The 23,683-nt window shown below is 36.0% G+C and overlaps 1 protein-coding gene across 2 annotated transcripts in view; it reads left to right on the top strand.

Moving 5' to 3' along the window:
- Positions 1-11,246, top strand: part of LOC139149958 (cysteine-rich motor neuron 1 protein-like) — a 60,829-nt gene extending 49,583 nt beyond the window's left edge. Inside the window, exons 8-15 of one of the 2 annotated variants that reach the window (XM_070722048.1) lie at positions 125-397; positions 1,090-1,302; positions 1,799-2,008; positions 2,628-2,840; positions 4,673-4,861; positions 5,970-6,023; positions 6,264-6,386; positions 7,030-11,246. In XM_070722048.1, coding sequence (XP_070578149.1) covers positions 125-397; positions 1,090-1,302; positions 1,799-2,008; positions 2,628-2,840; positions 4,673-4,861; positions 5,970-6,023; positions 6,264-6,386; positions 7,030-7,397 — 1,643 coding nt within the window. In that variant the 3' untranslated portion in view covers positions 7,398-11,246. The remainder of the gene's footprint in view (positions 1-124; positions 398-1,089; positions 1,303-1,798; positions 2,009-2,627; positions 2,841-4,672; positions 4,862-5,969; positions 6,024-6,263; positions 6,387-7,029) is intronic. The other variant, XM_070722049.1, reaches the window with a different exon arrangement.
- The last annotated feature ends 12,437 nt before the right edge of the window (positions 11,247-23,683 follow it).

The raw sequence follows: 23,683 nt of genomic DNA, 5'->3' as shown, positions 1-23,683 counted from the left end.
TGAAATTCTAGTTCTACTCTTCTTTTTAGAAAGTATTTTCTAAGAGTAAGTTATGTTTATCTGACTGAAGATAGAAAACTGGAGTGTCTTCACATACTTTTTTGTACTTTCCAACCTGGCTCAGAGTCTGCATGTGAAGAGTTGAGAGACTGCAACAAGGATTGTCCTCATGGTTACAAAACTGACAGAAATGGTTGTGAAATATGCAAATGTCGACAGCTGAGGAACTGCCCATCGATGGACTCCTGCAACAAACGATGTACCTATGGCTACCAGAGAAACAAACATGGATGTCATAAGTGTAAATGTGAAAAGTGCCCAGCATTCATCTGTGATAAAGAATGTACCTATGGATTTGAAACCAATGACAACGGATGTATTCTCTGCAAGTGTAAAGGTAAAACCCTGCATATGTATAGCGTTAAACTATCAAATCAACATATTTTATTTTTGTAATCAGTGGCACTGACACTAAAATTAAACTTACTAATAGACAATTATAAACCCATGTTGCTATGTGTCTTTACAATGTTTTGAAAAGAATTGTAAAATGCGAATGTGAATATGTTAAATTTCTTTGTCCTTAGTTGGTAAGAACCTCAATGATAAATATAACTAAACATTTCATACCCACTTTGGCAGCCTGTATGTAATTTGAACTCCTAAAAGTGAACCAGTTAGGGTATGAAGAGGATAGCACCTGTTCTTCTTATAAGCTCCATTGAATCTGTCTCACTTTTGTAGCACTCTTGTTGACTTCATTGTGTTTGTTTAATAACTGTAAAACTACACTTGTCTGACACCAAATTTAAGGAGAAAGGAATGTGATGGAATTTTTTCTTAGATGGGGATTTCCTTTGCTTATTTTCATTGAAGAGGGTTTACTGAATATAAGACCTTTCTCTTAAAATTCTTACTGCCAGTGTTTTTGCTGCCATGTATTCAAGGGAGGATAAATCTCTAGAAAACAGTAACAGCCGAGAAGGCAGAAGCACAACAGCAGGGAGGGTAGAAGGGTATATAGAGAAGCAGTTCTGATTTTTTGTCATGTGAATCCAATATCTACATTTGTACAAAAATCTTTTTCAGCTGCTCCAACTCAACCAACAGTATCTGTAATCCCAAAGCGATCCTGCAGCTTAGGGAATGGACAGTATCATGATAATGGTGAAAGCTGGCATGATGGATGTAGGAACTGTTTCTGTCATAATGGCCAAGAAATGTGTCAACTCATATCCTGTCCCATACCTATATGTAACAATCCTGAAATACGACCTGGCGACTGCTGCCCTTCATGTCCAGGTAGGAGAAAAGGATCGTAGATTAGTCTTTAAGTGATCAGGTGTGATAAAATACTATCTAGATTAACCTGAAGGTGTACTGTCTAAAAATATATGGGTTTCAGGAAGAATTATGACCTATAATGGTCAACTTTGATCTGTTTCACCACCAGCTGGGCATTCCAATGTGATGTCATCCAATGTGTTGTGCATTGTAAGCATTTCAGTAGACTCCTATCTGTACCAGATACTGTTGAAGTGTACAGCTGATAGATTTTGCGGCACGCATCATGAGACAACAAGTTGAGGTTTTGATTGCCAAGAACCCTTTCATCAAGCAATTTTAGAGAAATAGAAGTAATTATAATCACAAATATGAAGCCCCTGAAAAGAAGTGTACGTAATTAATATGAATGGTGATCTTTATACTATATGCATAGGGAAAGAAAAGTGATGGTTCAGGAAAGCAAAATATTGAATAAAATTTACCGAAAGTAAGTGTTTGATTTGCATTTCAGATTCAGAATCAAGTGGCCAAGAAACAAATGTAAAAGTGTGTCACTCGTCTGATGGAGAATACTATGTTGAGGGTGAAACCTGGAATATTGACAGCTGCACTCTGTGTTTGTGCTATGATGGCCATGTCTTGTGTGCACCAATGACGTGTCCACCTGTACCCTGTGATAACCCCGTTTCCAAGGCAGGCTCCTGTTGCCCCATATGCCCAGGTATATAATCCTCAATTACACTATTTGATATTTCACTATTGGCACTCGCTGTGAGTGATGTTGAAGGAATACAGGTGGTGGTGATAAACCTACGCACCATCAAAATGATCACCCTGGCCACCCACTAAGATTAAAGTTATCACTGAGTGCTGATGGCACATACCCATTTTTACCAACTGAATGCTTTTTGAACTGCCTCTGTAGTACCTAAGTACTCTGACCTGATTCAGTTCACATTACATAAAAAACAGGTAATGAAAGGCTTCAGCAACTGACTCTTCTACAATTGTTACATTTGTGACACAACCTAGGATCTGCATTGTATTGGAAAACAAAATTACATGTATTACTCACAGGAACCTCCCATTAGAGCCATATATCAGTGAAAACAGGGCTGAATAGAGATTCGTAAAACTGTTGGCATCTTACCACCCACCATGCAACATTTGAAATCGTATACATTATGATAACTGATGAGAGTGTGCTTTGGATGGATGTAACAAAGCATAGAATCTGAAATGTTATCACACTCTTTACGTTATAACAGCATATCACTTTTAATATTATCATTCTGTCACAGTGCCTGTCACTCATTTTTTAAAATCACACTCTATTTCAGAAACAGAGGTTACCACAACTGATCAACTACAGCCTGTCAATTGTATATCAATTTATGGGGTTGAACATTTACACGAAGACACTTGGAAGGAAGATGACTGTACCAGTTGTATGTGTAGATACGGAGAAATCACATGTTACTCTCATGTCTGTCCTCTCGTACAGTGCAAAACACCAGTATTGAAAAAGGGACAGTGTTGTCCAACCTGTTTAGGTGAGCAATTCATATGTAGTATTACCCATACTTGTCACTCCCATTTTCCAGCATATTAAATGGTTAACAATAGAAAAGTGATAAACCAATTTGTAAGTGTCGCAAAGAATTTGAGTTTTAACCCTTTGAGAGCTATAATTTTTCCCACCAAAATTTTAGTTCAACATTTTGCCAATTTTTATGAATTTTTCTGTCATTCTTATGATAATTTTGGACCAAATGGCCATTAAATTTCATTGGCTAGTTTTTAGTCCCCACGGATACCGTCCGGGGGACTTATAGGTTTGGTCATGTCCTTGCGTCCGTCCGTCCGTTCACGCAGATATCTCAGACATGCCCAGGTCAATTTCTTTCAAACTTTGCACAAGGACTATCCTACCCCGTACAGATGCACATCGATTTGCTTCACAATGCGATCAAATTTGGCCGTGTTAGAGGACTTTTTAGTTTACACCTCCATAGACTCCCATGTATAAGGCTGTTCTCCATAGACTCCCATGTATAAGGCAGTTCTCCATAGACTCCCATGTATAAGGCAGTTCTACATAGACTTCCATGTATAAGTCAGTTCTCCATAGACTCCCATGTATAAGGCTAAGAAAAATAAAATTTAGTTTCTCATCATATTCATATTGCAAAAAGGATGCAGTGACACAGTTTTTATTCCCCACAGATGAAGTCCAGAGGGCTTATAGATTGGGTCATGTCCGTCCGTTCGTCCATCCGTTCGTCCATCAGTTCACGCAGATATCTCAGATATTTTGACATGTCACGTGACCTCAGTGACCCTTGACCTCAAATATACATATTTGTCCATAACTCAGTAACCACAAGTGCTACACCCTTCATATTTGGTATGATTGGAGACCTTATGACGCCACATATTGTACTTCATTAATTATGCACATATCTAATTATGAGCAAGCCAATAGAGCTGGATGTCTGATTTTTGGTATATAGGGATAACTATAGGATAGAAGTTTTTTGACAAAATGTCATGTGACCTCGATGACTTTTACCTAAAATATACGTTTATGTCAATAAATAAGTAACCACAAGTGCTATGTCCTTTATATTTAGTAGGATGGGAGACCTTATGACAACACACGCTTTACCTCATTAATTATGCACACATCTAATTCTGGGCAAGCGAATAGAGCTAGAGGTCTGATTTTTGGCATATAGGAATTAATTAGCAATACAATTTTTTTTTTTTTCAAAATGTCACGTTACCTCAATGACCTTTGACCTTGATTATACATATATATGCATAACTCAGTTACCACAAGTTCTATACCCTCCAATTTTGATAGGATATTAGACCTTAGGATGTCACATCTTGTACCTCATTTATCATGCGCATATGTATTTCATGGCTGGCCAATACAGTTAGAGGTCTGATCTTTTTTCCCGATTTAGAACCATAACTTAGACATGCCTCATGTGTTTCAAATTGGGAACAACGACATAGACCTAAGTGCCCATAGATCTCAACATATACACTCCAGTGATACTTCTTAATGACCACATTTCCCTGCCCCATCAAGACTAATACTCCTATTACAAGTGGGGACTATGTCATTGTCAATGACTTGTTCATCAAAATTTTGGCAAAAATCTGAAAAAATTCACTTTATAAAGGCGATAAAAATTGACTCTGGCACTCAAAGGGTTAACAGCAAATTCAAATTTGTGATGTTGGAGAGAAGTTTTATACAAATGTGGGATAAAGTTTAAACAAGTGTAAGTTGCTACCAAAGGATAATGAATATTTTTTATACCTTGATCCAGTTGTGGTGTCTAATTTGCTTTATGTGTTTTCATAATTGCAGATTCTTCTAGGCAAAAGTACTGTGAATATGAAAATCAAATTTATACGGATGGGGAAAGGTGGAATGCATCGGCCTGTATTCACTGTTACTGTCAGGATGGCAAGAGTGTGTGTCAAAAACCAGAATGTCCAGTGTTAAGGTGTATTGATAAAGCTCTCATCCCAGGAGAATGCTGTCCAAGATGTATTGGTGAGTACCAGTAGTATTTTACTTATTACAAAAAGTGCTGGGTCACTGTACATTGTAAAGTGAACCAATGGATAAGTTGTCATATAGACATAGTTGAGCTATGAGTCAATAAAAATGGACAAGCCATCCAAATATTACAAGATTCTAAGAACTAGAAGCAGTCTTCATATGATACTGTTTTCAGGAAAACCATTTTCAGCGCATAGTTACTTAGTGTAAAATAGATCTGTGCCTTCTCTATGACAGTATAAAGAAAGCTATAGCTGCCATATTTGTCTAGGACCAGGTTTTGAAAGCAGTTATTAACTTTGAGTTATTACAGTACGATTACCCAAAGTTTGTATATTAATGTTCATATTTGTTTTACATTTTAAAGTTGATGAAGTTTAAGGACAGATGTAGGAGTAAGATAAGATTTCATTCAAATTTACACCATGTTCATACCTGATGCAGTAGGGGTTTATCTCCTTGACCACCTTGAATGGCTAAATTTTACTGCAGCATAATGAATGCCACCTTGAGTCTTGGATAATTCAGTTGATATTTTATGTGTTCTACATTCAGGTAATAAAGGGGTTGACTTAAGCTTCCCAGCAAAGATTGTGTCAAATCAAACCGAACCTTCTCAGCAGCTGTTACTTTGAAATGGAAAGCTGCGGTAAATTTATGAATAACAGGACTATTGTTAAGATGCATTCAATTAGTAGCAACTCTTGCCATTGTAAAACTTTAATAACAGACACAAGAAAGGAAACCAGACTCAGTGAAGGGCATTCAAAAGTCAACAGCTCTTCAAGAAGGCTTCTGTCAATTGTAAGCAAGGTCATGTGTTAGCTTAAATGTCACCACTGTTGGTAGTGCTGCATTGTTGCCATTTTTTTGTAGACATGATATTGGTTACTGGCCGTGCCAGTGATGGGGAAAATCTGGGGATTCTGCTATGCTAATGAGACCTTGTCTTTTGAATCACCCAGTCATGCAATGTAGTGTAATTTCTTATGAGATCCAGATGGGCTACTGCCTGCACCTGTGAGAATTAAAACTTGCAAAAACTTTAGGTCCTTGTCAATGTAATGCAGTCTGTGATATTTTGGTGTTCTGCTTACAGATGAAACACCATTGTATCCTGTGCCAGTCAAGGGTTCAACTCCAGTACCAAAAGGTAAATAACACTTCAACCTTCTTCCCTTTGCAAAATGGGCTTTACGACATTGAATCTAACCTTCACAGCTCACATTAAAAAGTCTAATGTCCCATTTGCTCAAAGAATTCTAAAGGAGCTTTAAACATTCAGTGTCTGTTCTCTCAAATTGACCCTGAGCTTTTTTATTCGAGATGAGAAGGACATTTGGAAGAGGCATACAGCTTTCAGGGATCGTAATCATTCAAACATTTTTTCCAGAAACAAGGATGTCTCCCACTGCACATGAGGTAATCTCAACAAGTAGGTCAACCTCCAGGCCTCACATCACTGACATCAGGGATAAGACGAAAACACAAAGGAATGAGGTCTTCATGACGGAAGGTAAGATATTTTGCAATTATAAAATTCCACTGGTCAGTGGACGATTAGAATGCATTGGGTTTGGTAGCTTGGACATACTTGAGAGACTTGTTACCCAGTTGTTCTTGAATGGTTTGACCCATGTGACCCTCATCTAAGTAAATGCAATAATTGTATAGCTTTGTAAAGTACTTCTGTCAGTCTGTCTTTGTAGGGGGTTGAACATATGTTGTGGCCACTTGTTTTTTCCATGTTTTCACATCTACAGCTTAGTATTGCATTTTGTTTTATTGATCAACTATATACTGTAAAACACTTTGAATTAGCTGCATGCATTGTAGCGTCTTTGAATTTTCTTTGCAATCAGCAGGTTTTTAATTTAGCTAAAAAGACATTGTAAAAATGATAAATATAGGCAAAAGTTTAAATTATCAGCATCCTAAATTAGCAAATTGACAGACTTAGCTAAATTTGCTGAAAAGGATCTTGCTAAAAAGACCTGTTTTACAGCAAGAAAAATAAGACTGACTTAAGGGTGCAGCTCAGTGGTTTTAGTTTGGTTGTATACAATCTCCAGAGAGCTACCCATCTTTGAAAATGCTGGCATTACAGAATTTTTTACCTGTTCAGAATACCACACTTATGCTTCTAATTTATCTTTCAGATCCATTCCTGAGCACCACTACGGATGAAAAAGCAACAAGTACGGAAGGGAATGTATTCCTGCCTATTGTTTTACCAATCTTATGTGCAGTGGCACTTACATGTCTCCTTGTTATTGGAATTTTGTGTGTCAGGCATCGACGGAAATCTTCAGAATGGCAGAAGACCACAAAGCCAGAGCTACCACCAACACCACTGTGCAAAGCAAAAAACATGGACTTGAAGAATAGCAATTCAATTTACAATAGTGCTGCCAAAAAAGTAAGCAACGTCTATGTTGACCCGAGTAAACTCAACTATGACATTGAATCAGTGAGATACAGTGGTATGTACAGCATGGGGAACAACAAACTTGGACAGCAGTTGTAGGAGTAGGATTGCCTTCGTTGTAAAGGAATGAAATTGAAACTGAACAGTATTTAAGGAAATATGTACTCATTGACCACTACTACATGGCACCAGACAGAGACTGCACAATGGAAGTGTCCAGATAGTTATGTGTGCAAGCAATGTGTTACATACACAACTCTATTGTGACTTTTGCCAAAAAGAAAAGTATGTGTGACAGAGTAGACCAAAACCAATGCAATGAATGCGTGCTTGTCTGTGTTGGTCTACGTACAGACACTCTATTTACCAAGTATATTTATCAATGAAACAAAAAAGAAGCCATACAGATGTTGTAACTAACTATGGCAAATTTTCAGTGCTTCTGAGGAAGTTTCCTCGGTTAGTGGTTTGCAAGATTGTAAATATGTCCACGGTTGTTAGTCAAAAAATATTTTAAAAGAAAAGAGAAAATATTTTCATATTCAAAGTATCTTAAAATGTTTGTATTTGTATATTCTGGACAAGCTTAATTGAAAGGGGCAAAGGAAAACATGACATAATCATGATATTAATTGGTGCCAACATACTAAAACTTGTAAAGTATTCTTTCCAGAGGACAAGTATTGGCATGACAGCTCAGTATTTTTAGCTGTTCCTCTCCTTCAACACAACAAAGTCAGCCAACTCTGTATACTTCCCACCCTTCCCCTGTCCAAAAGATGAAAAAAGCTTTCTTCAACTGGTATTGTAGATCTTTGTTTTGGTATTTCAAATTTAAACATATCATGCTGGTTTTCTTTTCCAGTCCTGGCTGTCTTTGTACACTGAAGTTATTAAAGTTATGATTGAAATAGCCATTTGACAGATTAAAAATTTGCTCTGGGACATTTAAAAGAAATTGTTGACGAAAACTCAAATTTAATGAGAGTAAAAACAGAGAAAAGCATTTTTGACATACTTACAATTTGCAAGTTAAATTAGGGAACACATATGAAGTGATCCTCTAAATCTAAGAATGTTGTTATTAGGTTTATTTCCCCAGCTTGAGAATTTTTATTTTGATATTGCAAATTTTTTGTCATTAAACCCTTTTATGTTTTTCTTTTTAACCCATTATGTTTAGAAAAAAGATTAAATGTGAAGTATGTAAAGACCACCAAGTGGTCTCCCATTCACATTTCCATTAACTTTTGACTTCGGCCCATTGGCACCCCCGGTAATGATCTGTTACAGATTAAGATGATGTTGTACAAGGTACAGAGGCTAAAATTGTATGCCGTTTTAATGAAAGCCAGGTATTAAAAGGAACGCAAAAGCTCTCACCGTAATTGGTAGAACTTGGAAGTAGTCCTCACCATTTTGCTATACACTTCAGCTTTACTCTATATTAAAAATAAATGAGATTATCGAATGAGTTCAAAGTTTCATAACTTTGAAAGATTATTAATACCTTTTTTGTGAGGAAGTACCTTAACTGTACATCTGATGTATTTATTTGTAAAATACATCTTTTAATACGTGTGGAAAACTAGTTCTCTGTAGAGATTATGATAAAGCGTAAATTTAAATTGGGTGTTACTTCATCAGACAATGCTGAAATGTAAAAACATGTAACTTTGCAATTTCAAGGATGGGTAACATTATGTAATGAAATGTACCTTGTCTGCACTATTACGTAAGGTGACACATTCATGCAATGTGAAGTAGAACTTTACACAATTTATGTCCCTGTCACACGAAAATACTACAGGTAGCTTTCTATGACAGCAGGTATTACTGTGGTTTTGGTAATGCTCTACTCTACTAGTGTTGGTCACCTGAACCACTATTCCTGAATGTGCAGGGTTATTTCAGCTTTACCTCAAACAGCATGTTCCTCTTGATAAAACTTTAAAACTTTCGAAGCAAAACCAAGGACTAATACCATGTAAATTAGTCAATGTCCAGAACAGCAAAATTTGAGAACCAGGGATTAGAGACTGCTGCTTTTATGGCAGAGCATAACTTGGCAAGTGAGACTTTCACTTGTACAGTCCTACAATTCTTTGCTGGTATGCTGGCCTTGAAATTTTTTAAATAAAATGTAGTTTCTTTGAATGGAGCTAACAGGCATAATGGTGGCCATTCTGCATTTCACCGCTGGCAAAGTTTAGGCAATTTGCTTCTATAACAAAAACACCTGCATGGTAACTCCTGATTTCTTCATGATGAAGAGAATTATTTTACACTTCTTTGAGCAGAGTATTGACAAAAGTTTACAACTCCTTATTTTTAGGTGACAGTTTACTTTACCTTCATAATGCAGCAGTAATTGAGGACGTACGCTTGAGCAAATACAGTGCATTGAATCCACGTGCCTGAAGTACTAACACTACTTTTTTGTATTTAGATTGACAGTATTGCATACATTAAGGAAAAAGGGCAATGACCGGGGATAGTTATCCCAGAGTTTGGAATGACAAACAGTGGTAAAACAGCACAGATGACAGTTGCAAAACAATGAATGCCTTGCCTGATGTAGTAACACCCACAAAAATCACACCTCCCTGAACCAGGGGACAAAAAAAGACAAAAAATGGTTTTTGGTTGCTTTTTTGAAATGCAAAAGAGGTCTAGTTTTTCCTAGAAGAGAAAGTACATACATATACTATAATTTATTGTAGAATTCTATTTAATTTATTGTTTTGAGGTTATTGGTACACAAACAAGAACAAAAAAAGAAATTAATAAAAAAGTATACAAGCCATGGGAAGATGCTTCATAGTAGATATCATGTATATATTGTAGCATTTGCTGTTTTACATGCAGTCAAAAAAGTCTTTTATGAGATACCTACTGCGCTTGAGGAAATCCTGCTGCATCAGACACACAAAATGTGATTTATGTTTTTGTAATAGATTATTGCAGTCCGACCCCTAGTGTATTATGAGCATTTAATGATATATATTTTTGTCAATGAGTTAACTGAGAGATAAGATATATCTTCTATGTGCTGCATGATGATGGTGATGCATGGACACTAACAAACAGATTCATCCTGTTCAACACCCGAATCTCTTCATTATTTTTCTTTACTGTTTTGAAATTTGTTCCCTTCTCTTAAGTGATTAGAAAATGTATTTCATGAGTCTTGTCAGCTACTGCAGTGCACACGTTGGTAATCTTTCAATTTATGGTGCAATTCCAAGCTGCCATAGAAATTTACAATTTATTCTTATGTACTATTTTGTTGAATATTTTATAAATCTTGTAACATTTTAACTTCTTATGTACAGTTGTACTGCTGACAGAGGCTTTTGTATTACTTCCCCTACAGTCTTCATATTTACACTTCACTTCAAAAAAGATAAAAAGTCCTATTGTTTTGTGATCTCAGAGTAAAATATTTAATTGTGATATTTTCCTCTCAAACCTATCTTTTTTTAAATTTTGTTTGGTCAATGTAATGTCCCGTATTGAAATGAACATGAATTCTGTCCATCGTCTGTCTATTTAGAAGACTATGTTAAAAAGTTTCAGTAAACTACTACACACCCATCCCAGTCATCAATCTTCATATTCCTGAATACATTAACTCTTCAGACCTACTTTTTAAAGGCAACTTTCATATAATATGATGGCATTGTAAGTTTACGACAAAACTTGTCTGCTACGGTCCACTATTGAACTGTATCTTTTGACAGATAAGCATTCAGGAGGTAATAGTGGTCTGTAGTAGTACAAGCTTTGAAGTTGGTGCATTAACAAAATGAGAAGCATGTAATGATGTATGGAGTGAGTCGACGGCCTTGGCAATGAAGAATTAATGTTGCTGGCATGTTATGATGTTATGTACTGTGAATATTACGATAAAAGCAGCACAATAAAATTTGTATATGTTAAAGACTATTAGAGTCTTGTCTTATTGTTGTCATCATCTTTATCAGTAGTCTGGCTATTTGCCTGTGCTATTGTTGGGTTGTACAACTGTGTATTGATGGAAATGGGAAGACTGCTTACTTTCCACAGAATAAAAGAGTGAAAGGTTATACCTCAAAATCTTAATGCCACATTGGGTAATGACTGTGGAGTTTCCAGCCAAACATCACAAACACCAACAGGGGACACGACAACACCAGTCTATTATGTCAGTAACTGAACAATACCGACCATGTAAAAGACAAAAATACTGTGCAAGAAAACGCAGAAGTGTAAATTATCAGTATACATGACTCTTCCACTTTACGCTTCAGAATCCTATTGTCCTACTGAAAAGGTTTGATTTTCAATGTTTAATTGCAATGTTAAATTTGTTTTGCAAAATTTCTCTATGACAGAGTAAGATAAACTGTCTTTAGAGTCTCTCTCAAAATAAGGGATGCTTGAGATGGATCCACTGCTATCCTAATTTGTAAACAGTAAGGTGATACATCAGAAAAGCACACACATTGCTGTCACGTACATATGAATGTAAAAGATGTTTGGCTAAAATAACCCAGTCACTTGACACAACTTTGATACCATAAATCCATTCACATCAGCGGAAATATTTATCCAGACAATATATGACAGATTTAGATAGAACATGACACATTGGCAACAATAGCTACTTGAGACTATTTCGTTAGCAATGGCTACAATCCCAAATTTCTCCCTTGAAAAATAATAACCTGACCTTTTTGCACCAAAAGGTCAAGTTTTCACACTTGACATTTGTCAGGTTACTATAGCTTGGTATCGTTCAGTGCGACTCGCACATCTCTTAAAGTCACTGTTTGAAATAGTCAATTGGTGCTATTTATGGTTCTCCATATAGCCATGCCAAAGCTGACATGTATATACCAACATTTACAAAGCATGCTTCCCAGCTCAACAAAAGAAGATATCATAAACAGTGGTCACAAAGTGAGATACCAGTGGCTTGGTAACTAGGTAATTTCTGTTTTGTCTCTCGGGAGTTTTCTGATAATAGGGGTAAATGCAACTACTCCCATGTGGTAGCACTTGTCTTTCACTATCAAATCTTGTCCACTTCAAAGGTATTATGCTTTTTTACACTCCTGTGGTTGGCTTTAAATAAAGTATTTTGAACATTTCTTTAGTTATCACAACTATTGTGATTTGTTTATCATCCCAATTAAACCTTGAATCCACTCCTCTTTGCTGATAAATAGGTTTGGTTAACTTTGATTTTATTACATAAGGGCACAGACAGCTACTTCCAAGACCGCTTTTCTGTCTCTGTGCAGTCTCCATCCACTTTTTACAACTGAAACAAGTCTAAAAAATGACCTGATTGATTGCCTAAAGGTTGTCCTCAAAGGTGCCGCTACATCTCGTACATGCCTTCATCTGACAGCTATTCACCTCTCCTAGCTGGTACTGAAGGGTGTAGTGAGACATGCTATTGAGTTAGAGCACAGAGGATTTTCTGTATGTGTCTAGCCTTGGGAATTCAATTCAGGTGTTTATATGGTCACTGATAAAGAAACTGAACAGAACATTCAAAGAGCGACAATGCTTATGGCCTGATTGTTGCTTGGATCTTTCTATAGTCATGTGTTTAATTTGCTGTAGACTATGGCTTTCCATTAAATAGAAGGCTAAAGGGAAAATGTGATATCTGAAAAAATGTGTTTCAGTCAAACAATGACCCCTTCCAAACTATGGTCAAACATTATCGGACGAGTAAGTTACCATATTATATTAGAGTCCCAGCTGCATCTTCCTGTGTGTTGGCTGATAATTTTTATAGTGTGGAAAATTAATAAATAATAATGGTCCCTCCTTTAAAATCAACATAGACTGAAACTATGCTCTGTCAATTGCCCTTTTTCTATACAAAGAAATGAAAAGAAATGTTAAAAAACAAAAACTGTGTAACTCTAGGGTAAAGGCTACTCTGGATATGAAGTCATGATAAAGATCCCATGCATGAAATAGCTTTGACCTTCATGCATGCAAGTAGCAGCGTTTTAATTGAATTTCATTCTGTTTCATATATATTTCTGAGTGGCTAGTTATACTGGGTTATGCAGACACTGACTTCAACATGTACTTTCTTTTGAATGTTGGAGGGTGTATGAAGTGTGTCTATGTATTTGGCACCCTGGTGATTCAGTTGGTTATCAGTAACAATGCACGTCTGCCAAGCTGAGGTCATGCACACTTGTATTGTTAAGAGTAGCTCCAGTGCAGGGGTGTGTCTGTGATTCAGTAGAGCACATTGCTGAACGTTAGAAGTCACCTCTTTATTATTGAGGGTAAATTGCTAAATGTGCCTTTTAAACAACGTCATCAGGACCATATTGTACCCTACAACAGCAGCCATTCTGATTTCAAATTACAGTTACTGTACTTGTTTCTGTTCATTTACAGTTACTTAGAATTTGTCAACACCTGAAGCACCCATTCACAAGAGTTTGTTCAAAATGCTCACTGCTATTTTGCAAAGGTCTGATGAAGACAATTATGTACATTAATTGAATGACAATCTTGCTTGTAAGTCAGTAATACATACACAAGATATCCTGTATTCTTGAATTACTATGTATCTGCACATACCTTGATAAATCATGATTAATGGTCAATGGTCATTGCCATCAAAGATCCCATGATAGGACAATTAATATTAATAACTCAAAAAAACACCAAATGGAAAGTCACCAAAACTCACAACTGCATGATTGTGTTTACCCAACTGGGAATTGTATCCTGAATGACAAACTTTAGCATGAAACAGCCAATGCATAACAGGCATTAAAGTCAGGAGGAGATCAAAGGACACAGAGATTGCAGCTGTCAATAACACCCGGTAGCAACAAATTACACCTCCTCATATGAAATAATTGACATTTATGAATTGTGTATCCACACAACTTATAACATTACATAATGTGGCTGCTCTGCATAATTCATGGACAATACAAGCGAATGGTTTTTATTTTGCCTTGGCATCACCTTGTTCAAATGTCATTCTGAGTAATTGCTATACACATGAATGTCCCTGTTGTAACTTGTTAGGTCAGAATGTTACATCTTACAAGGGGGAGTTATATCTTTACATATGGCAGTCAGGATATGCACAGACCCTTTTTAGGGTCTATGGGATACATAACTCTAAGATCACAATTTATACCATTCAGTATGTTTACTTTGTACCTATGCAAAGCTATGGAACAACAGTGTCATTTAACAACGGAATTTTGTTTTGTTTGGCACCACAGCCAGCCACATAGTTTGGATAACCTTTTGATAATCTTCATCATTTTTAACGTTTACGCCTTTTAATGAGGCAGAAATAAACAAACTCATAAAAAACAACAGATTCACAGAATCTGCAATGCCTGGGGCTGTTCATTTTTCCTCAGGTCACATGATCAGTTGTTATCCAATCTAACAATACAGATATGTTGTATTAACACCTGGACATTCAATTGCATTCAATTGAAATAGCTGGCATTCTATCTATTCATGAAATAATCTTTCCATTATCGGCAAATCCATTCACTCAAACTGTTAAAAGCGTCTAGCCTCACATTCTGTATACAATGTAACAGCTATATTTTAGATTATGGAATTTTTATTGAGGTTCCATGAAGATAAAATGAATGTAGCTTGTATCCCATTATGACATACAAAGTTGCAAATATTTCAATATGTAAGCCTTGCCAGGAAATAGAGTTAGAATTTTGTGTTCTTGATAAATTGAAAACCCAAAATGCCTATCTGTTTTGCAAAGTGGATACTGACCAGGAGATTGAGCTTGATTAAGGAGGGGTCAATTATGTTAATAAGGGAGGTTACAAGATTTCTTGTTACTCCCTCTGAAGATTTAACCATAGTAGATTGTATTCAGATTGCATTAGGTTTAAAATTTTCAAATACCCTGTGTAACGCCAACTCATTAACGTGAAATTCAAATCTTTGAAATATTTTTGACTGATCTGCAATTGAAAGATGATGTTGATCTTGGCCTGTGAGAACATGGTTTGTATTTCTTAGGCTTGCAGAATTAATTGCAGATGAGGTTAAGGTTCACTTGTAATGTTGACTTTACTGGAGCATTGTGCAGTCAAGCATTGGTATACAAACAGTTCATTGAAAGAAAATATTCACATTTGTATTTAGGTTAGCTTCCAACTGAAATATGATATAAATCCACCTCATGACAATGGTGAACAGGGGGGTTAGACAGGTAAAATTTGTAAACAGGTTTCCTTTGCATAAAAAATCTTTAATTTGTGAAACATGTCATAACAATTCTAAATAAAAAAAATATGATTCAAGTGTTTAGTGACACATTTTTCAAAACCTTAAGGACATTCTGAAGAAGTACACATTTCACCCCAATTAGTTTCACAGTCTGCTTTCATCCCAAGTAGTTTTACACTGATAGAGGATTTAAGTCATGAGTCTCCAAGAAGCCAAGTGTAGAGAAGTGGAAATTATATGAAGAAACATACAGCTTCTTGCGAGACAAACACAATCTGAACAATTTGAATGTGCAGATGGCCCTGGTGAAAACTGTTGAAACAATACAAGATTTGAGGAAATTTTGCACTAAGTTTATACCCTCAAGGTCACCTTGACTGTACAAATTTGCCACCAACCTAGCTATAATCTGTAGCTCTACCATTCCCTCAGTTGTGTTGTTTGGGTAAAGGAATACAACACAACATGGTAACGTTGATTGCATCAACTACTAAACCGAGCTTTCTCCCAGGTATCTGCACTGATGTCATCCCAGCCAAAATTAAAAACAGTGGGGTTAGATTATAGAGTCTGATGATTTCTGGGTTAAGCCACAGTTACCAGAGATATTATACTTAGTAATGTGCTAATGGTAAGTAAACACTTTCTCACAACTATTTCAACATATTTTGAGTAATTTGAAGCCGGGGAAAATCTTTGTGTTTAAATTCCAAATGTGCTTGACTTAAGGAAGAAAAGAAGCTTACACAGAAAACAAACTGAAACTGATCAAGCAAAAGAATTACCTCTGTCAGGCAATTCTTGTTCTCTGAAAGGAAAAGTAATGTTTTGTTTGTTAAGAATGATAATTCGATGCTGGGGATTGAGAAGTGTTCTGATGCTTTGTTGTGACAGCTAAGAAACACAAAATTCACCTGTGGCTTTGTTCAGTGCTTGTCAGTCATTTCTGTTGTCAGGCAGAATTGGTGAGCATGTAAGTATTGGCAGATCAATGCACATGATTGCCTGTCTTTGGTATGGCAGGTGGGGAAAATCAATAACAATTTGAGAATCAAGTCAATAACTCATTATTCTGGGTATACTTGTTGTTTTGACTACTGTTCTAGTTTTCTCTGGGACGTTGTTATGAATATTAGAAATAATCTGAAATGTCTGAGAATTGATCCCTTGGCCAAAAGTAAATTGACTTTTTGTGTCGCCTCCAGAGCAATTGGCCAGCTATGTTGTGAGTCAAAACATAAACAAAAAGTCTGCTAACTGAAGGTCTAGCAATTTGATTAAAGTGTTAGATCCTACTGCCTGCCAACTTCCAGCTGCATTTTGACCTTCAGATCTGAATTGTAACTATGATGGAATGATAATGGTTTTCAGGCCTGGCAACTGTATTTTGGACAATTTTTTTCAGCAGTTTTGTTCTGTGCATCAACAACTGCACAGTTTAAAACTCATGAGAGCATGCTGAAATACATCGCGCATGCTATTAGCTTGTCAACACAGAGTGCAGACACAGAACAGAACTGTTCTTGTTCATCATAATTGAATCCATGTCCTGAAATATTCAGATCTAAGCACAGTCGCTTGCAGATGGGTACAGGCAAAGGCCCTCTTTTTCTATGCTGTCACCACATGTGCTTGCAGCATTGCTTGGATTGTCGATCAAAGGCCTGGGATCGAAGTGCAGGCTGAAGGCCAAACTTCGATATGGTTGTGTAAAGAATAAAGGTTTGGCCTTCAGCGTCACACTTTGATCCTGTGTCTTCAATTGACTATCCAAGCAACACTGCAAGCACCTGTGGCTGTCACTGGGGCATTTGTTGTGTACCCATCCACAAGTGACTGTGGATCTAGGCACTATAACATATTGTTTGTCAGACATGTACAATCAGTGCAAATGAGCTTAATCTGTATACTTCAATAAGTTCTGGGTGGTGGACCAAGAAAGTGTTATATGTCTACACAAATTATCCTCACTGTTTAAAAACTGTCAAAATTAAGTACAGGATTTAAACCCAGGTTATCCCAGTCATCTTTTGCATTGCAATGCTAATGAGGCACTGCTTTTGACACAGGGATCATCCTACTTTAGGCATATTGTTTACTTTTTTATAAGTTTTTAACAACTTTGCCATCTATAAAAGAGAAAAAGGAATAGGAAACTTATTCTTCATCAGTGTTTATATTAAAATTAAACACGAGACGCAACTAATAAAAGAAAAAAGCGTCATCTAGACCAATGAAGTTTCTCCTGTGAACCCCTATGGCTAGTCATTAGTAGCTTTGGACAAGATAACTTTGAGAGTTTTTGCAAATTTTTGCTGATTTCTTGCAGTGATCTGAAACACAGCTCTTAAAAGAGTTAACTTTATACAAGTGTGAGAAAAACGTACACAGTTTCTTACATAACGTGCCTTGGGGTTTACCTCTAACCATGTAGTCTGGTATGACAGGAATGTTTTCACTTTCTTTAAATTAAAGTTACTATCCTTGTACTTCGCAGGGAGACCTATGAAATTCTGGAATTTAGGGCGTTGACTTTTGCCTAACTTTTGATACACTAACTGTGGAATGCTCTTCTCTGTTTTCTCAGGGGGCTGTTGTCACTTTTTTTCAGTTTCACAGAAATGGTAGAGGGAGTAATGAATAGGTCTCTGACCCCTACAGTCGAAAGTGGTGATGTGGACATGCTGAGCTTTTGAAGATGGTACCTTTGCTTAAAAGGAATGAACACTATGCAATATGTTGTCATAATAGAATTAACCTCTCATTGGAGACCTTTGTCTGTGGCAAGTCTTTCATTGACAGAGCAAGAGCATGTTCAAAGAAACTGAAAGCATAAGTTATGTCAGAATATTCTGCAAGGACTGTTTGTGTCTGAGATTTTGTTTGTTTGCTTTTTTGGGAAATGTGTGCCTCAGTCAATTGCATGGTAGTGCAGCGGCTGAAATTAACAGCTTCTGTTTCATGTCAGTTACTTTTCACCAGAGTAAGCTCATGCAGTCCTTGCTAGTGTTGATTGAGTAAAAAGAAGTAAAACTAGAGAGTCAGGTTGACCCATGCCCCATACATTAAGAGTATTACATAAAGCACTGACAAAAGACACATCCGGAAACATTTTGCAGATGTGAATGAGCAATGATAGATGGAAAATTGGTAAATTCCTATCGAATCAGGATTTGATTTAGGAGAACTTGTAATAGTACTCATAATTTGTTTAAAAGATCATTCTACAATTCTGATGACCCTTGTAAGTATCACTTAAAGATAAAATATAAGTGTGAATATGACGCAGCTGGCAATGTATCATGGTAGTCAATGTGTATTTCATTATGGCCAGGACAAATTTTTTCTGCTTTTTCTCAGGCTAGAGACATGATTGCCAGTAGAATTAAATGATGTACTTATCTTGTGTGTAATTTGGGTTATCTTTTGTAAAGATGCAATTGTTTAAGTATCCAAATATGTAGAATAAGGCTGCATAAAATTACAAATACTGGGTGGGGGTGGAAGAATCCAGAGGGGTACTTGAAAGTTCTGGGAGTAGTAGAAGGGAACTTCAACGGTTTGTGCCAGGTTTAGGGGTAGGACTTGACAATGTTTTGGTTGCCTTTTTTTGACATTTTCGGATTCCAGTCTGGTAGGTAATCCAATAGAAAAGTGAATTAATAATATTGTTATGTCATCCAATGCCTAAAATGTTAATAATAATAATTAAAGAAATCCTGGAAACATTTTATAGCATTTAACATTATTTAAAAAAAAAAAAATCTAAAATAGTATGAATACAATTGAACTTTCATAGGAAAACAACAAGCAGACCTTGTAACACTGGACTTAAGCTGCAACAGTTGATAATTCTTTCCCAAAATTTCTCTTCAATGTATCAACTAGAGCTTCTTGTTATCTCCCTACACAAAATATACTATTATTGATGACTGAAATACAGCCCACAGGGAAATTAATTTGTCAAAGATGCAAATGTACAGTACGCATACATAGGCTATGTTTGCAAGCTGAATACTGAATATTTCAACATAATAGGGTGTAAAACAAGAAATTGAAGTTGCAACAAAGAAAGCAGAAATACCTCTATTGTTGGCTTGATAAATGTTTGACCATATAATCGAGGAGGGGGGATTTGAACATTTGTGATCATATAGAGGGATGGGATTTGAGGTGTTTTTGAGGGTACTGATGATGAGATCTAAAATGAATGAAGCTTTCCATCGTGGTTCCTCCAGCCCCCAGTATTTACGAATGCAACCTATTATATTAAAGTGAATGATCAATGTGTACTACCCCTGCAAAACTTGACAGTACATAACTAACATTAAGTATCATGTTTCTAGATCTTCATAGGCCACAGCCTATATGCTCAGTTCTGTCAGGAGTAATATTATTGATATTTTGTACCAAACATAGCTACTCTAATTTTTGGTGTACAAATGTATCTCAGTCTGGACTGAAATTTAATTGTGCACAAAAAAAATGCAGTGTATATCTGTAATGGCTGTAGTTTTTGGTATGTCAACGTGGAGATTGAAACAACAAAGTGCAGTGACAAGATACTGAGAAAATCAGAAAACATTACAGCGATTTGCCTTTAACATTAATAATTATTTAATTATGTGAAAATATGTATATTTTTGTACATGCATATCACTGACTTTATTTCAAAGTTACGGAGATAAATTCAGGGACGTCCCGGCTTGATGTACAGCACATAGCTTGCAAAAAATCCATGACCGGTCTTTACAGTGCTGCATGACACTGCCTTTTCTTACATTTCCTTCAGTCCATCATGGCATCCTATGGTATAGCGTCGATAAATTTGGAAAAGACCAGGACTGGTGTTCAGTGTATGGGTGCATCATGTGGGCCTTCCTAAAACAGATCCTCACACTTCTTGATTATTTAATATATACAAACCATTAAAATGAATCTGCAATTTCCTATAATTTTTGTCTTTATTTTTGATAGGTCTGGTTAGTCGTAAAATCTTCCTAGAAACAGCTTATGTAGTTCTTTTGAAATTCACTTTGCTGGTTCCTACAGATGTTCAGATTCAGATACTTCAACTTCTAAGTTGTGACAAACTTAGCAGTGTTGATTTTAGAATAGCTTAGATTTTCAGAATATCATAAAATTGTTCTGCAGGAAATGCTTTTCTGATTGCTTGAAGTTTGAAGTTTTTCAGATACCAGACATTCCAAGAAAGTTGCCATTTTATAAAATGTTTATTGAAAATTGTTGAATAGAAGTTTTTAAAGGGGCAAAAGTCCCCTTTTTTTACCTTTCTTCTGAAGTGTTTCTTTCATTGCCTTACAAGTTTTCACCAATGTTTTACAATGCCTAATTACTGGTGCTTTCTTTTGCAATAAAATCCAGTTCAAGAGAAAAAGTTAAACTTTGAAACATCGGTAATATGTTATCTGACGTTTAGCTGTAAATAACTTTCAAATGAACAGAATACAAGTACACATCCATGCATACTCAGGTTTCTGCTTTTATATTTCCACTGACCAATTCATAACATATATCCTATGCACCAAATTAATTATCAATCAATCTATAAAAGCTGGGCCATAATCAAAATCCTCAAGTCCCACCCAGAAATCAACTGGTACGTCCCATAGCAATTTTTTTTTTATTATTCTCTGTTCATTCTGTTAACCTTGAGAGCTTTGGAGCCCTGTGAGCCCTTCCTGTTTAGATAGGCTTTGTTGGTTTTCCAGGGCTCTAAATTAACTTTTCCTTGCTTTCTAAATTGAAAGCCACACACTGAAAAACCAACATCCTTTATTGACTTCAAAGCCAATGACATAACAAAACAACCACTTAAGTCTTTTAGTAGAGCAGCTGTAATAAAGTATGGAACTGCACACATTAAAGAATGATGTCTGACATCCTCCTGATGTAGGACTACCGTTAAAGTCATTTTATAAGACGCATCTGCATTATAAGTCGCACCCACCTTTGATTGACTTGAATAGGATGAAATCCTTAAATTTTCAAAAATGGAAAACGTATGCATTATAAGTCGCACCCCTTTTCTAGCACAGCTGTCACACTACCAGCCACCATTGAGGTTGGCTCTATTCATCAAAAGTTGAAACTATGTTGTTCCTTGGGGGTTCAATAAAATTGAAACATGTTTCTCAACCATGGGCAATCACATCCTCCAAAACAGAGCTACCATTTAGCAAACTCTTCTTGTAATTATCTTTTAAAGTTATTTATTCAATAAAGGTGAATCCATCAGTAGGCCCCCCCCACTCCTCGAAAAAAGTAATCTGAGAATTTCCATGTTATTAGTGGTAATGCCCTCTTTAAAAATGCAAAAAGTACATATTATAAGTCGCACCCCATCTTTTGAGTAATAATTCGGGCTCAAAATTTGCAACATCATAATAAAAGACGCGTCTTATAAAATGACTTTAACGGTAAGTTTGGCTTAATGGCCCAAAGATTTGCTGGTAATCATGATATACACATACTAAAAAATGTTACATCTGGAGGAAAAACCTTAAAACAGAAAAAACCTGGCGCCTAATAATGTGAAGCTGAAGGGACAACAGTAGCTCACTAAGTTTCGGCATATATGTGTTCTGTGTAACATTATGATTAGGTGTGCTTCTCTGTCAGCATGATAAAACTTCCAGCTTGTCTGTTGTTATTGAGATGATATTGTACCTCCATATCATTCATTTGGACTACAATCATATAGTTGTATATTTTGTACTTAAAGCCACAATAGCTGCAAATTTATGCATTATTTTCATGATTTATTTTCAAACCAAAGTTGGTTGGTTGTGTAATGTGCTAACCGGAGGATGTATAGAAGTATCAGTGCTTGCTGATTTGGACCATGCCTATACGTTTTAACAGCTAGGTTAAATAATAATTGGGTGCCATTTATGGGTGCACTCATAAAATGGCGCCCCCATGGAAAAGTACACAAAATGCAGTATTTCCCACACATACACACTGTGATCATACAAGAAACAAGCGTGATGCCATTTACTTGAATGCACAACGCATGATGACCAACATTTTGTAATTGTTATTTTCTCTGTTAAATGATTAGTCTTTGAAAATAGCATGAAATCTAAAATGATGAATTTTAATTTACATGCCACTTTCGACACTCATGATAGTGTTATACACTTTTTCAGTCTTTAATGGGTCTTATTCAAAGAAAACTCTTGGAAAACTCAGGATATTTTGAGATCGGTTCACTACACATTTGCAGCTATTGTGGTTTTAAGCACTAAACAATTCTACAGCCTTCCTTTAATGGAACTGCAGTATTAGATGTGCCTTGGTGCAGATTTTTGATCCTGCTATTTTTCTATAATTAGTGGCTTTTGTCAATTGATTCTGGGACCTGTGTGTATGTCAGTGACCTAGATATTCGAAGAGCTGATAAGGGCTCATCATTGAAAGCACCTGTCTAATTAAAGTTCCAGTATTTTTGTCTCAGCTGCAAGGTATTGCAATCAATGTAACAGTAGAGAAGATGAATTTCACTTTTTGTCAATCTGTCTGAATATGAAGTCCAACAAAATAATTTTCTCAACAATCTTCCAAATGACACATATCAAAACCAACTTGTATTTCTTCTGACAAAACAAGAACTGTCATTCAATGAACAACTCACAGACTATATTTTCACATCATATACCCTTAGATATTTATCATTTACAATTTATTTGTTTTGTTATATGAGGAAATTTAACTTTGTTTTGATGTAAAACTTTACTTCTACAAAGTGTAATGTAAACCTTTATTTACAGGCAAGCATATTAGCATTATTATGATTATAATATAATATAATATTACACTTTTCTTTCACAAGATATTGTCTCATTTACCTTCACTGATTCTAAATTACATCTACCAATATTTAGCAATACAAGACGTGCCAATATTGACATCCATCCTACGCTAACCTGTGAATAGTTATAATAGGGCAACTTAATTTACACTGCTGAGCTGCTTTGTTGAATGAACTATCCGGAATCCAGGAAATTGATGATGCTTTTCATCAGTAAAATTTCACTTCAAAATATGCCAATATTGTTATGTAATATAACAGACATGAATTGTGTTGTTTTCTCAACTTAAAATTACCA

Source organism: Ptychodera flava, chromosome 14 (genome assembly GCF_041260155.1).
Source record: "Ptychodera flava strain L36383 chromosome 14, AS_Pfla_20210202, whole genome shotgun sequence".
In the NCBI taxonomy this organism is placed as follows: Eukaryota; Metazoa; Hemichordata; class Enteropneusta; family Ptychoderidae; genus Ptychodera; species Ptychodera flava.
The sequence above is the reverse complement of the archived record's forward strand: the minus strand, read 5'-3'. Positions and strand labels throughout refer to the sequence as shown.